Below are 15,842 nucleotides of genomic sequence, written 5' to 3' on the forward strand. Positions count from 1 at the left end.
ATATTACAGGGCCTCAGAGGCAAAAACGATGGCTTGAATCAGCAGTGTTTAGGGACTGCGGTTACCGGAGCGGAAGCTCAGCCTCCGGAAGCAATCCGAGGTCCCGGAAGGCCGAGCCCTAGGGCCGGTGCCCTGCAGTGGTCAAACGGTAGCGGCAACGTGGCCTGCAGTGGCCCCTAACCTTATATTTGGTTAGCGCATTTAGTGGGCGTTCGGGCCCGAAAAACGCGCGTTCAGGCCCGGGAACGGAGCCACCCTCGGGGAGCAAGTAAGAGGCCGATAGCCTATAAGACCTCTGCCTCACACTCTATCCACTGTGGTATTTTTTAGTCTATAAGGTTCAATCAATATACTAGTTCACCACACTCATCAGTGCCTCACAAGCCTATGTTACAGTGATTTTCTTCTATATATTACAGGGCGCCGCCCCTGTAATCCTCCTTCCTTCAGTGCCACGGCAACTGTCGAATGCTGCAGTCAAAGTCTTCTTCGCTCTCAGTGTACTGCGCCGATAGCTATTTGAGCCTATATTTACAGGCCTCAATAGCACCTACTTCAACATTAAGCTATCTACGTAAGCCTTTCTACCGAGATTAAGTAGTATAGAAGATATAATTAATTAACTACTATACGCTTATAATATGCTTCCTATTAGTAAGTTCTAAGTACACCGATTTGTAAAATACTAACTATAGCTCTATATATATTTTATATATAGATATAACTACTAAAAGGCTAAGTGCGAGGATCTAAAGGTTATTGCCGAGTAGTTTGCGCTCGTATAGAATACTAAGGCTAAATACGGTATTATAGATTACGATATTTATAACTTCGACGAGATTAGGTTTATAATAAGTATTATCTTCGCAAATATAGTAGTTATAAGCTTAAACGGCTTTAATAAAGCGAAACTAGCTTAGTTTAATAACTATAAATAAATAATAATAATCTAAAAAGTTAAAACTCTTAGCTAAGCTATCTCTTTATTTATTATTTTAGCTACGCAGTACTACCTTACTAATTAATATACTAAGTATAACCTACTATTCACTTAGTATACTATAACTACCGAAAATAGCTAAATTATTAATATAGTAGACTTAGATTAAATTAAATACTTCGATTATTATATAGCGTTCTATATAAAAGGTAAATACTAATTCTTAATCTTCGATAGCTGTAAAAAATATTACTTGACTAAATTCGAACGTTATTATTAGCAGAATAATATTATTACGCTCTATATATTTTTACATTCCTTTTAGTTTCTTTAACTATTTAATATTAGCTACTTTAGATTATTAAACTAAGTGTATAATTGTTAGATCGAGGACTTAATATATATATATATATATTAACTATATAAATAAGCTAGAGTTCCTTTATATTTTCTACGAGGTTCTTTTTGCCTTTATAATAAAAAAGAATAAATAGGGTAGCTTTATAGGTATTAGTCTTATACTATATAATTTAGAGAGGGTGTTTTCTAAGTTAAATATAAAGCTTTATACGCTAATACCTCCAAATTTACAGCTTAGCATTATATAACCTTAGGTCTTCTAAATACTATATAATCCTCGAGAAATTAATTTATAGTTAATGTTTATTAAGACTTGCATTATTAACTATTAAAATAGCTTCCCGACTTTAATATTAGTAATAGTAGATTAACTTACTAAAGGTATAACAGCTATAATGCATTAGATGGTTCTCTTTTATATAAAGGTCTCGTTACTTTGTAAAGCTAATAAAGCATTAAGCAAATACTAGAGAGTTAAAAAAAATATACGTAAAGCTTAAAAGGTTACTTATTATATAAAAGTTATAGAATATACTAAATTAGAAGGCCGTAGATAAGGAAGGAGTGTAAAAAACGCAGCCAGAAAGTAGTAATATAAGGGGAGCTTATACAAAGGTTTAGTGCTGTAATATATATAGTAAGCTTAGCCATAATATGTATATTTATTAGGAGGCTGCAGAAGCATTTAATTCAGCTATTTCTAATATAATTATAGTTAATTCCTTATATTAATGTAGTGTAATTAAGGATAGTTTATTGGGGTATGGTGGGAAGTAGGTCACTTGCTAATATAAGTTACTTACTAATAATATACGTTATACTATATCTCTTTTATTTTAATAATTAAAAATAAATAGGGTATAATCGGTATCTATTATATAATATATATATATAATGAAATAAACGTTTCTTACTATTAATTTCTCTTGTTAAAAGAATATATAAAAGACGTTTTAAAGATTATTATTAAATTAAATACTTAATTTATATTTAATTAATTAAAATTATATAGTATTTTATTTATTTAAAATATAAAATTTAATATTATCTGATTTAGTTTGAATATAAGTAAGAGTTAATATTAAGTAGAGTAATATTTAAATATTATAGTAAATAAATAAGGTTGTATTTATAAATATATTAACTTATAGTCCTTTTTTTATATTATAGTTAAAACCTTTTTCTTTTAAACATTATAATTTTAACAAAAAATTCTATTATCTTACAAAACTTTATATAGTTTAATATTAATTTTAGTTATATAATCTTTTAATATATATTACTTTTATTTTTTCTTTATTATATAAAATAACTCTTATAATAATTTAACTATCGTAATTAAGCTCGCGAGAGTAGTAGCTGAAGCTAAAAAACTAAGTAGATATAACGCTATAAGTATCAATTGTTGATTGAAAGCGATAAAGTAAATACTTAAGCTAAGGTATATACTTATGTAAGAAAGTAAAACTAAACTGTAGTTAAGACGTTCTAAGACGAATCAACTTAATTTTTATGTTACTTTGTTTAATTTATTTGCAGAGTATTCGAACTTAAACGTAATGAATTTAGATATATATATACTTAGGTACATTTCAAAGCTGAAATTAATGCTGCCAGGGGAGTGGGGTGGCAGACCGGAGCGTGTAACCCCACACCCCACCCCAAATCCCAAAGCGGCAACATATTTCCCTCGACGAGGAAGAACACCGCACGTCCTGTGGCTGGTAGGGTTACCAGGCACTGGAAAGTCGACACTGGCCGCGAAGACCATCGACCATATCCAGCAAACTCTTCATGAATCGAACTGCCAGTACCATTTCTTTTCAGAGAGTGACCCGCTGAAACGGGATTTGTCCTTGTGTCTTCGAGCGATTGCCCTGCAGTTGGCCATTGCCCATCCACCTCTTGCTGGACGACTCATTAAGTTCCACCGAGACACAAATTTCTCAGCTGCAGAGCAAACCTTTGCTCGTGTCTGGGATACTATTTTCGAGAACATCATCTTTCCAATCGACTTCGGGCACTCGCTGCACTGGGTTTTCGATGGTCTGGATGAGGCGGACCAGCCACATTGTCTTGTACGGCGTTTGATGCTCATGCAGTGCCGAACAACCATTAAAATACTATTTATCAGCAGACCACCAAGAAATCTGACGGCAATTTTGACCACCAAAAATGGTGTTGGGAGCCTAATAGAAGTGTCTGCTGAACAGACACGGGGCGACATCGAGCATTACATCTTGCCGATAGCGAGGGAACTCTTTACTTCGGACCAGCTCTCTCAACAAGAGGTGATCAAAAAAATACTTGAAAGGGCGGAAGGATCTTTCCTCTGGACAAAGTTGGCACTCGACACCTTGCGAGACAACTGGCATACGCTGGCTGATATCGATATTGCCTTGGGGGATGTACCAAATGGAATGCACGGGACATACGAACGAATGATGGAGAATGTCGAAAGTCAATCGGCGCGGCCACGAGAACTGGCTCTGCGGATTCTGACCTGGGTCTGCTGTTCCTACGAACCTTTAACCGTATCCCAACTTTCTGTGGCCTTGAAACCCGAGTTCGATGGCTTTCTCAAGCTCGAGGAATCAATTGAGCAGGTTTGTGACCAGTTCGTCCGTGTGAACGAAGGCCGAGTGTCACTCATTCACGCCACTGCGCGCGAGTTTCTCCTCCATGCATCACCCCAAGGCTCGGCTGCACCCATTGATCAACAGAGTGGCCATGGACGTCTTGCCATTTGGTGCCTACGTTTCCTATCTCAGGATGAGTGGCGACACAGGTTCTTGGCGTGCCAACAAGAAAATATCTCCGCAGATCGACTCGAAGCACTGTATCCCGAATTCCCTCTCTTACGGTACGCCATCAGCCACTAGGCCTATCACGTCAGCAATGCAAGGACCAGTTACTCCGATTTAATACCAGCTCTGGAAGTCTTCTGTAACAAATACATTCTGCACTGGGTCCACGGCCTGGCTCTTTCTCGCAGGTTGGACCTTGTGGTTACCGCAGTCCGTCATCTTAGCACATGGGCCGGTCGAAGACAACTGGAGCCACAGGTGGACGTAGAAGGCTTGTGTGTCACGGGTAAGAAGCAGTCCACCACCGAAAGATTTATTCTGCAGGGTTGGATGACCGATCTGATACACATCGTCGCAAAGTTTGGATCGAATCTTCTCCGAAGCCCATCGTCCATATACAAGAACGTCCCATCACTATGTCCAAAGGGATCCGTCACGTCGCATACTTATGGCCAAGGAGCCAGCTCACTTCTGTCTGTGAAAGGCCTAACAGCCACAGGATGGGACGATAGGCTCGCGCACATCACCATTGGAGAAAACGAGATTCTATCCACTGTTCGGTGTGCTGGGCGTTATTTCATTGCGCTCAACTCTTGCAACGGGGTTGTTTATGTCTGGGACAAGGACACCTTCCAAGAGATTAGGGGACTGTAGCATGGCGAATGGGTCATGCTGCTGTCAACTGACAACAGTGGGCGGCTGGTTGCCACGGCGGGACGGCACACATTTTGCGTCTGGGAACTAGCCACCGGCAAGCTTCTCTACAAGGTCCCCAAGACCAATCCTTCGCGGACCGTGAGCCTGGCCTTCGCGCAGGCTGATACCAAGCTTCTGATCGGCTATGATGACTGCAAATTGTCCTTGTACGACTTCGAAACCGCAAAGGAGGAGTTATCTTTCACCGTGGCCTTCAGCGAAGTGCCACAGCTGAGTTGCCCTAGGCTAATGGTTCTCAGCCCAAACCAAAGGAAGATAGCAATCGCATTTCCTAGTCAGCCTATGGCTTTGTGGGATATTTCACAGACACAGGAAGGAAACCCAAGGCCGCGGCTTTGTGTGCGCAGAACTGACAAAGATGTAGAGGTGCACGGGGGAGGGATGTTCAATTCGGATGAGAGGATAATATGGTCCCCTGACGGCTTCATCGTCTACATCCTCTACCAAGACACCACGGTACTTGTGTGGGATCTCGCAGAAGACGACCAGATTGAGCGCAACAACACCGGAGCGAAGGAAATGGCCATCAGTAGCTAGGGCACCTTGCTCGTCACCAGCAATAATGATGGAGCAATCCATCTCTGGAGTCTTCCCTCTATCCAATGGCTTTATGAGCTGAGGACGGACGAGTTCGTTCGTGATATTCGTGTCAGTCCTGACGGCCAGCGCATCTACGATGTTCGGGGGTCAGGATGTAATGTGTGGGCACCGGATGTTCTCATCTCACCAGATGTGATTGGTCATGAAACGCGTTGCATCTTGGATTCCTCACCTTCCGTCGACAGTACGAGGCAACAACAGCAACAGGATGCACACATTGCAGCTCTGGTATATGACGAGTACGAGGAGTTTTTCTGTGTTGGCCGCGATGACGGGTCGATCAACATCCATGACCTGAAAGACGGTGCAGTGGTCAGAAAGGCATACAAGCACGGGAACACTTCTGAGGTTGTCACGATTGAATAGTCGCGCTCCCGGCGATATATTGCCTCAGCTGATGACTCTAGCAAGGTCGTGGTGAAGAGGCTCAGGGTCAAGGAGGATGGGAAATGGGCCGTGTTTCCGGTTTTTGACTTGCGGGTAGGAGATGTGGTGACACAGATGCTGTTTAACAGGGATGAAACTCTGTTGTTGATAAGTACAGATTCGTCAGTCCGTGTATGAGATGTGAAGGCAAAGGCTGAGACGTGTAGGAGGCGATGGGAGTCCATGGCCGGCCATAGGTGGTTGAACTATCCTGATACTTCGGCTCGTCTTATTCGGTTGACTACAGAGGGAGTTTGCGTTCATGCTTGGCCTGACTTGACAAATGACAAGGAACTGGAATATGAGATGCCGGCTGTCAAGGACCGCAATGATGACGAGAAAAAAGGCGATACTCCCGATACACCGATCTCACAAACCCCATCCCATTCCAACACTACAAACAACACCACTCCAGGTCCCACAAGAAATAATTACAGCAGTTTGGCAGCCCACCAACGCTCAGTACATTCTTTACCAAACTCGATCCTCCCACCCCACGAGAGACAGAGGCAATGCCTTCTACCTCCTCCATATAAACAACAAGGTTTTCTCACGAACGAAACTGTCACCCCTCCTCAGCAATCGAGTCCGTCACATTCTTGGATTTGTCCAGGACCAACTGGCGTTCATTGACTGTGACAGTTGGATCTGCACGGTAGCGGTTCTTCATCACCATCAGCTCGCAGTAGGGGAGGCAGTGAAGCAGCATTTCTTTCTCTCTAGCGATTGGGTTCACTCTTCTCTTACGCTGCAGGTCATAAGTCGACGAGGGGTATGGCTGGTGGCGAGGAGTGGCGAGGTGGCGGTTGTGAGGTATATGAAAGGGTTTTGAGGCATGGTTGAGGACGGCATCGTGGCCGGAATGACCTTATATCTGGGATAAAATGGACAGTTGTTGAAAGTAACGTTGACGCGAGTCATGACAACTCTATTTCCATCTCGTTCGGTAATAGTATCAAATACTCCAAGACTTTGCCGAATACCCGGCTCCTGCCTCTTATTGTCCAGAAGTGTGGTGTGGTGAGGTGTTCGAAATTAGTGGTTCTCGTGGACGGACATCTGCGCTTCGAGAGATCGTCGCTTCAAAAGATCGTCGCTGAAAAGAATCACGTTTATCTTCTCTTCTCCAGACGTGGAAACCCTTAGCGGACAGTTATCAACTGTCCTCATTCTGACATGCATGACCCCGCTCTTATTCCCAGATAGCTGACAGCCAAACATTCAGATGCATCGATATCAAAAGCAGATGATCTATTCAACATGTTAGTTTCATGGACTGTGTGGCGCCGCAAACCGGACATCCTAATCCCGCCCCATAATGCCGGTGTTGACATATCTCCTCACCGGCCTTGTGCCTGTTGCACTTCTCACCCTTGGTTTCTCCTTCATCAACAACTTACCTTACCTCATACCTTCGGCGCGGCGATCTTCACCTTCATATCTCTCGTCCAACAACACAGATCAAAATAATGGCCGAACCTTCAAATCTGACTTCAAGGGCTATCCCATCAATTACGCTCTGTTTTCCAAGCTCTCCAGCTCCGACACCGTCCGACTTGCACGATGGAAATGCCGATACAAACCTAGCCATCGAACGCTTCCGAGTCTCCGGAGTTGCGGTCGTAGCTGGCGGAGCAGGCGATTTAAGTGCTGCCTCCAGCAAAGCCTTCTTGAACATGGACTCCAGAAACTAGCCATACTCGACGCCGCTACAGAAGATATAGCCAAGCCCGTCATCTTCCAACTCAGTTCTGACTTCCCCTTTGCCAAGATCACATTCACCAAAGTCGATATCACTGATGCTGATGCTGTGGAAAAGGCAGTGGCCGCCGTTGTTCAGAACTCGGACCCATCACGATATTGGCCAACTTTGTCTGCATTGTGTGAGCGAGCATGCTATGCAGCATCCATAGACTCGTGAGGCAAACTCTCGAGGTTAACACCACTGGGTCATTAATCATTGCTCAGGCCGTTGCCAAAAGAATGGCAGAAGCCAAAACAGGGGGCAGCATTGCTCGGGTGGCGAGCATATCGGGCACTTGGGTGAACTTCCCGCAGCTACAGGCTGGGTACAACGCTTCCAAGGCGGCTGTTATTATAATGAAGAATTCTTTGGCTGTGGAATGGGATCGGTATGGGATTACGGTGAATACCATCAGCCCCGGCTATATGAACACCATTCTCAACAAGGGAGAGGGACTTTATGAGGCGAAGAAGATTTGGCTGGCCAGGAACCCGATGGGGAGGATTGGCGAGCGGGAAGCCACATCACTGGGGCAGATATCGTTGTGGACCGCGGTCAGTCTCTTTTGTGATCTCGCTTTGAAGTCCTTTGGTGTATTAAAAGGAAAAGGCCATCAAACACATGAAGCTGGATTGTCAAATATGCACTCAACCTTTCCACAGAATTTGATGTTTCACTGTCGTCTCCGGACCAATTCCAAGCCCTGTAACTAATGCAGCAGGCCCAGTCTTCTGCCACGTGGCTACCCCGTGGCTACCCGGTGGCTTAAACTTGCCTACCACCTTCCTCCCCATGCTTACCTGCAGTGCCCCCACCGTACCACGCCAAGTGGCATGATATGCCCAATCTCTGCCAATTGATATCATCAAACAAAGGAAAACAGTCCCGTGGTCTAGTGGTTAAGATTTCGCTCTTATACCTTTAAGTCGTTTCACGTCTAACGGTCATGATCAATGCGGATACCCGGGTTCAAACCCCGGCGGGACTAATAGTTTTTGTTTTTCCTTTTTGCAATGATTTTAACCCCTACATCATTGAGAAATTGAGTAGCTAAAGCTAGAGTTTGTAAAGTCGGCAATGAAGAGCAAGACCTCCAAGGGTGTATATATTATTAGTATTTTTTGAAGGCTCTGAATATAACCCAGATATATATTAATAGCATTCGAGGCCTTGATCATCCTCTATTGCAAGTCTCCCTTACGTGTGCTGCGGCGTGACATCATAAGCAGACAACACCCAAACGCCGTCCCCAGATCCCAGCGATATCCCTCCCCACATGATCCCTTAAATTCATCTTCCAAAGTTACATGAAAAACTCGTGACTCCCATGTGCTCCCCCCTAGTGATGGAAACCCCCATGACGTCTATTCCTAGCCCTCTGTCTCTGTCTCTGCCTCTCCGCCGCCTTCAACGCCTCCTCATGATAAAACGTCGCCCCCGTCGCGGCCGCAACCTGGGTGAAGTCCTGTCCCAACTCCCCCGTTGCTCCGCTCCCCCACCATTGAAAGAAGAACACTGGCTTCCCCCACCCGAAATTCCTCGCGTACGCCCAGGAGGCGACGATTTCCCGGCCTTGCTTGTCGTAACCGAGTGGTGTTTCCTCCCCCTTTTTACCCTTGGGTTGGATACCCCGTCCTGTGACCCTCACGAGGTAATACCCGCCCCCTGCCCCCATCCGAGGGGATTTCTCCCTGGTCATACCAGTACTGACAATAGGGTTTTCCCTCCTGCAGATTGTCCTTATCTCTTGCGTCAAGGCATCCGCCTTAATCCATTCAAATACCTCGTCTCGGGTATTAATTCTCATCCGGAACTGGTATATGTCCTGACTGGTCTGGGGCATGTCGATTGTTTCGTTGTGGGCGCTGGTGCGGTGGAGGATGATTTGGTAGTTTTCCGCGCCTTGGGCAGGGGTGCTCGTCCATTTGACGTTGCCGATTTGGGTGGTTGCTGTCCAGCCTGACTTGCGGTATTGATGCTTGTGGACGGAGACGAGGGCGGGGGAGTTGTCTTTTTTGTGGGAGGTGGTGTGGAGAGATAGGCGGAGGGTGTCGCGGGTGGAGGAGTGTTTGGAGAGGTAGTGAAGGGGGGCTTTATAGTTGGAGCCGGTGATTTTGAGGCCGCGGCCGGCGTTGCGGACGGCAAAGCGGTTGGGGAGGGAGTGAGGGCCGGGCACGTCGAGGGCGGGACCGGGCTTCATTTTGATACGGAGTTTTGGTGATTTAATGAGTGATATATGTAGGGCTTGGACGGACTGGAGATTCGAGGACTTCAGATAGGTGGGGGAGTTGAGACGGGACTTATATCCCATTTGCCATGCCCAGAAGAGGAAGCATGTTGGAAGTGGTTCGTGTGAAGTTTCATGCGCCCGGCGGCGGAGCTCGGTCACCCAGAAGCGGCTGCAAGAGACCACAGCGACAGCGCCTGGGAATGACCACAGGAGGGCACTTTCATGAATGCGAGATCCAGTCCGCGGAGTGGGTCTGAAGCCGGCGGTGGTCGGGGGCGCCTTTCCGGGCCGGGTGGATCATGTTCCAAGAATTCAGCCGGGCCCAACAAGAACTTGAGACGGCAAAGCCACCATGGTCAGTGTGAAACCTGAGTTGAACCAGTCATTAGTTGACCAAAAGAAGATATCGCCAGGTTTGGATGATTACCGACTCGGTCGCTTCACCGCGCCAGGTGGTTGCTGGCACATGCAAAGAGTGTGCACAGCAGAGTGAGGTGGTGAGCCAGTTGCATCTCCGAGTGTCGAGGTGTGTGTGCGCGGTTGGAGAGCATGTAGGTGGAGCCATTTGTGACAGGTCTTCAGCAAGTAGATGGGAAACCTCAAACCTGTGTTCGCAATCTTGAAAGGTCTACGTTTGCTGAGAGGGGAAACCCTGCTATCGAAATGTTCTCAAGTTCCAACACTAGCTGACATCTCAAGTCAGCCCGTATAGCTCAGTGGTAGAGCGCATCACTCGTAAGACATCTCGACTTGACATGATGAGGTCCGCGGTTCAATCCCGCGTGGGGGCATAATCCTTACCTTTTGGTATTTGAAGCCTATATAGTGAGGCAGAGAAACCTTTCCTCCGTCCGGTCACGTTTGTTTTACCTCCAAAATTCAAGTAAAAAGGCGTGGCGGAATGATATTTTTGAATCCGATCCTAAAATGCGGATGGGACGTGCGCACGGAGCCGGGTCGGCCCGTATGGCCCGTGCATTATCGCCGAACTGTTGTGGATCAGCGACGGCACCCCTTCCAGAATGCACCGGCGGCAGTCTTGTTGATACGAGGTTTTTGGTTCTCGAGCTAGCCACGGAAGACGGCAAGGCGAGTGGAGATGTCCTTGCAAAGCCTCCCGTTTCAACTTGTTAGTGCTGACATCTGGTGGATAAGCCAAGTCAGGATGGTGTAAACTTTGACTTCTCGATAGACAGCACAAATGGCCAGTGAAGGCGGTAAGATATATCTCTGTTAACCTTTTGGACTTCCCCAGGCCTTCGTGAGAGCGGCAATCAGTCGAAGAAAAGGTTCATGTCGCGTCTTATCGATACGCGCGTCAGATCGCATTGGGAAAATACTGGGTGCCTGAAATCCTTCTCCCAATGCGACAACTTGGCACCAGCCAATGACACCATCTTCTGGAACCAACCAACAGACTGTCAGCTCACTGGCACTGCTTGGCTAACCCTCTCAAATTCGGAACTTGCACGAGCAAATCTGTTTATGGTGAGGATTTGTCCTTATGATAGCAAGAAACTGTTGTTTTGGCGATGCAATGTTGACTGTTCGCGCCTAAAATCTCACGTGTCAAATGCGCCGGTGATGTCATCGATCCATTCCACCACAGGAGCTCCATGCCCACGTTTGCGGGACTGCCCCGCTGTTGTTTATCAGGACGGCTGGCAGGTACACACTCAATTGGCTCATCTCTTTAAAGTAGAATAGCGAGCAATATTCTCTTGTGAATGAAACAGGCTGTTGGCATTGTTGGACTAGTTTCAGGGTCCAGGAAGACGCCGCCCGTACGCCAGTGATGATAACCGTTGACGAACACGCTGCTTTTCGAACGGCTTCAAAGCCGCTGTTTGGAACTTGTGTCCTACGCCTTCGCAGCTCAGCAACCAATCATGAAGAGTCTGACACTGTCCAACGCCGCTTGGAAATCGGTACACCCCATGTCACCTCGCCCTGCCTCGTACTAAACCCCGACCCCAGGTCCAACATGCCCCCAATCCCGCCCGGTTGGGAGAATTTTGAACTTTTTTGTCCCCCTTCTTGTCCGTTGCGATTTAACTCTCAACATTCGGCCGGACCATACCACGCCGTCCTCTGCGATCCAGCCTCGGCAGCGGCCGTCCTTATCCCTTGCAGACCACTCCAGTGCTGCCAGCAATTGCCAACTGCCGAATCCGTCATCAGCTTGAACGTCAGGTCGGTGTCTGCTCGATAACGCGACCAGTCATCGATCCATCGAACGCTCCTGTCGCATCAATTCCACCATCATCCAGGAATCTCACTCACCCATGAACTCTCTGGCGACCTCACTTTGAGAACAAATTCTTCAACCTCCCAGCCCCCCAGGGCTCACGACCCTCACCAGTGGCCCTCGGTGGCCCCCAACCCTCAAAATGCTCATCTCCATGCCCAGTCCCCGCCAGCTCATCACCATCCTCTCCGCCGCCCTCGCCAGTCTCCTCATCCTAAGCCTCATCATCCCCTCAAGCCGCGACACCGTCCGCGACCTCGTTCGCGAAAAGCTCCCCGGCGTCGACAACAAACCCTCCTCCAACAACGAAGAAAAGCGACCCAAATACAAACCCACACCAACCTACACTCCTCCTCCAGTAAAAGAAAACTTCCCCCTCCTCGCGACATCCACCCCGCCCCCGATCCCGAAATGGAACGTTCCCCCGACCTCCACAAGGAATACGATCTCCCCGTCGCGCCCCCCCTCTTGATCGGATTCACACGCACCTGGCCTCTGCTCCAACAAGCTGTGGTATCCTACATCACTGCCGGCTGGCCCCCAAGCCAGATCTATGTTGTTGAAAACACGGGGGTCCAACAGTCGAATGTCAGGGGTCAACTCTCGCTTCAAAACCCCTTTTACCTTAACCACGCCGCGTTGAAGAAACTGGGCGTCAACGTCGTCACCACCCCGACACTTTTGTCTTTTGCCCAGATGCAGAATTTTTTCCTGAGTTTGACATACACCCACAAATGGCCTTACTACTTTTGGTCGCACATGGACGTCGTAGCCTACGCCTACGAAGACGGGAAGCCCGGTCTGAGCGGGAAATACAACGAGAAGAACTACAAATCCCTGTACGAACTCGCTCTTGTTGCGCTGAAGGAAGCAAGAGAGAAGGATGATAGGTGGGGAATCAGGTTTTTTGCTTATGACCATCTCGCGCTGGTGAACCCAGCTGCGTTTGAGGATGTAGGAGGATGGGATACGCATATCCCTTATTACATGACTGATTGTGATATGCACTCCAAGTTGATTATGAGGAACTGGACGCAGAAGGATGCCAAGGCCGGGATTATTACCGATGTGGCGAGCGCGCTGGCGGATTTGAGTGTTTTGTATAGACTGGAGGGGGGGCCGGAGCCGAGTTTTGTTGATCCAAATCCGCCTCCGCCGAGGAAGGAGGAAAAGGAGAAGAGGGGGAAGAGTAGGATTAAGAGGGTGGGTTATGGGGAGGATGGGGGGCCGTTGCCGGCGGATAGAGATAAGAGGGAGGAGGATCCGAATTGGAGGAAGTGGAGGAATTTGGTTATTACGGCTGATAAGCAGTTTCGTGAGTTTTTTTTTTTCTTTTTGGTCTTGCGATGTTGGGATGGAGGACTGACTTCAGGTAAATTAAACAGAACATAAACATGGGGATAGGGAGAGGAATACTTGGCAACTTGGGCAGCAGGGTGGGAAGGGGGAGCCGTTTTATTATCCGGCCGTTGGGTTGGCGAAGTCGATTGAGCTGATGACGGAGACGGGGAGGGAGGTTTTCAGGCAGAAGTGGGGACATAGAGGGTGTGATTTGGTTTCGGGGGCTAAATTGAAGTATGATGATGCTTGGATGGTGGAGAAGGATTGGTAGATGGGCAAGGCAAGGGAGTTTTGGTTAGTGAATTTTAATGGTTTTATGAATAGGGTGTTTTCTTGTATGATATATAGATATGAGTGAGGGATGGATGTATATCTCGGTCTTGTAATACACATATTATGTGAGATGGATGGGACTGATATCGATACCTCCCTGGATACGTTTCGCTAGGCTGGAGGTTGGAAATAAATCAACATGGGAGTTTCCAACATTGGGCAGAAAGACAAGTCCAAGTCAAGACTGTAGATCAATGTCTTGTAAAAGTCTAGAGACCCTCCACAGGCTACAAAGGTTACTGCAGTCTGTAGTTACCTACCATCAAGCCTTGTCGACCGTTCCGCACTTACAGTGAGTGGTTTCATACAGACCAAAGGTAGTGTTCTTCTAGGGTTAGGTATCCCATACAAAGGTTTCAGTTCAAGCTTCCCTAGCTAAGATTGAAGACTTCAAATACTCAGATCAACCGTGTGACTTATTCTATACTTGTGTTACCAAGATGTCTCGGTCTTGTCCGGGTTGCATCAGTTTCCCCTGGTCATAATACGGGACCGCGGCATGGATGTACCTACTCAAAACTTGAGGGAAAAGAAAAATGGCATATGTGGAAGTAGAATACACAGAACTATGGCCATGAACTAGACATAACACAGTCGATATCTGGAGAAACTAAAGAAGGCGAGACGGAGTAATTTGGTTAGCCATCGGCGTTTGCGTATGGGGTTGTGGTGTGGCATGGTTGACACCAAAGGACTATCAAGTCGAGCAGTTATATTTCCCAGTAGATGGGGAGGATACACGACGCTTAGCCACTCCTCACTACCTTAGATCCCGTCTACTTATTGATATCACCCCATATTCATAATGATGAAGCTCATGACCACACGATGACCCCTCGCCACAACTGTCTCTCCACCGTTTATCCACGAACAGCACCGTTCACGATAACCTACCTTTCCTGACCGTCTCTACCCATACCCTCAAACCTCCAAGATCCCAGTGTCCCGATCATCAGACCCCCAATCCCAAATCCGGGGTCCAAAGCGCGGGAGCATCAAGGGACCAAAAGTGACGTCATTGTTTTGTGCGATCAAGGCGGCGCGCCGGCACCAAAACCTTCTTGTCTATGCACCCCGCAATCTTGGACAAGCTTGACAAGGCCCCTGGATTTTCTTTCTTTTACATACAGGTTTCAACTTTGACGGGTAGAGTTCGTCATTCTCATGCCATGGGTGATGCGGTGGTTATTATTGGTTTTTGGGATGCGTCGTAAGCCTGGCAATCGGGAATCGCTAAATATTTTGAGTGTGGCGCATGCCTGGGCTGATGAAGAATCGCGGGGTAGTATTCGGGAGATCCGTGCAGATTGAGGTTGGGATTCTGGAATTGGCTATGAGGTTTTCGATAAAATAGACTCACCGCTGGAGAGGCGATTATTGCATCGCGATGGGTTACAGTAGGTGGGAATGATGGTGGTGGCCGTTAGAAGCTTATTTTAGGTGCGTCGATATTAGGCTTGCTGCAAGATATCTAGCTGAAGCTTTTGCTGCTGCAGACGGACGGATGGTCTGTGTTGTTCTGGGCTTGAGGAGAGCTGAATATGAGAGACATGGTCGCGGTGAGGATTGGGGAATCAATGACGGGATTGAACGCATCATCTGATCCCAACTCCATGCTCTGGAGAGTAGTCGCAAGATATTTGCATGTGATGTTCTGGCGTCTTCTGAGATGGTGGGAAAGTTGGTGAGTATGCTGGGATCAAGGTGGGGGGAACAGTGAGGACAGGACAAACGGAGGGTGGGGTGGACAAAACGGAGAGGACATTGAACTTAAGCAATCGCTTATTAGCCAGAGTTCGAAGATGGCGATTAATCTGCATAGAATTGAAACTTGATAAACTTTCTTTGCTATCGATATTCTCCGCAATGCCCCAAGATAACATGCCTGACCAAGAAGGAAGGCGCAGGGCTTCACTTACATGAGTTTAAGCTCACATAAAGTACGGATGTCCGCTTCAGGAAGGACGGCGGTTTGCTACACGCGGCATGCAGGTGGCATCGCTGTGCTACTGCATGTCAACTCTAGCCAAGGAATTTCCACTGGATTGTCGCCGTAATCGAGCCTGGTGGTCATCAAGCACATAGGCAAGAAAAGA

General features: G+C 47.0%; 3 protein-coding genes and 2 non-coding genes across 5 annotated transcripts; 4 read left to right on the plus strand and 1 right to left on the minus strand.

The window, feature by feature from the left end:
• Nucleotides 1-7,833: 7,833 nt before the first annotated feature.
• On the plus strand, nucleotides 7,834-8,363 carry QC764_512110 (uncharacterized protein; the record flags this gene model as incomplete). Its single annotated transcript, XM_062948434.1, has 2 exons — nucleotides 7,834-8,148; nucleotides 8,322-8,363. 2 exons carry the CDS (start codon nucleotides 7,834-7,836, stop codon nucleotides 8,361-8,363), a joined length of 357 nt encoding a protein of 118 aa, XP_062799204.1.
• Nucleotides 8,364-8,475: 112 nt separating this feature from the next.
• On the plus strand, nucleotides 8,476-8,582 carry QC764_0081160. Its single transcript has one exon. It is a non-coding gene; the product is annotated as a tRNA-Ile (tRNA).
• Nucleotides 8,583-8,933: 351 nt separating this feature from the next.
• QC764_512120 (uncharacterized protein) lies at nucleotides 8,934-9,794 on the minus strand (the record flags this gene model as incomplete). Its single annotated transcript, XM_062948435.1, has 1 exon — nucleotides 8,934-9,794. One exon carries the CDS (start codon nucleotides 9,792-9,794, stop codon nucleotides 8,934-8,936), a length of 861 nt encoding a protein of 286 aa, XP_062799205.1.
• A 732-nt stretch (nucleotides 9,795-10,526) lies between these two features.
• QC764_0081180 lies at nucleotides 10,527-10,615 on the plus strand. The gene has a single exon. It is a non-coding gene; the product is annotated as a tRNA-Thr (tRNA).
• Nucleotides 10,616-11,489: 874 nt separating this feature from the next.
• On the plus strand, nucleotides 11,490-13,909 carry QC764_512130 (uncharacterized protein). Its single transcript, XM_062948436.1, has 2 exons — nucleotides 11,490-13,387; nucleotides 13,458-13,909. The coding sequence occupies exons 1-2, from the start codon at nucleotides 12,484-12,486 to the stop codon at nucleotides 13,682-13,684; spliced, it is 1,131 nt and encodes a 376-aa protein (XP_062799206.1). The 5' UTR covers nucleotides 11,490-12,483; the 3' UTR covers nucleotides 13,685-13,909.
• Nucleotides 13,910-15,842: the final 1,933 nt, after the last annotated feature.

The sequence above is a fragment of the Podospora pseudoanserina genome, chromosome 5 (assembly GCF_035222485.1).
Source record: "Podospora pseudoanserina strain CBS 124.78 chromosome 5, whole genome shotgun sequence".
NCBI lineage: Eukaryota > Fungi > Ascomycota > Sordariomycetes > Sordariales > Podosporaceae > Podospora > Podospora pseudoanserina.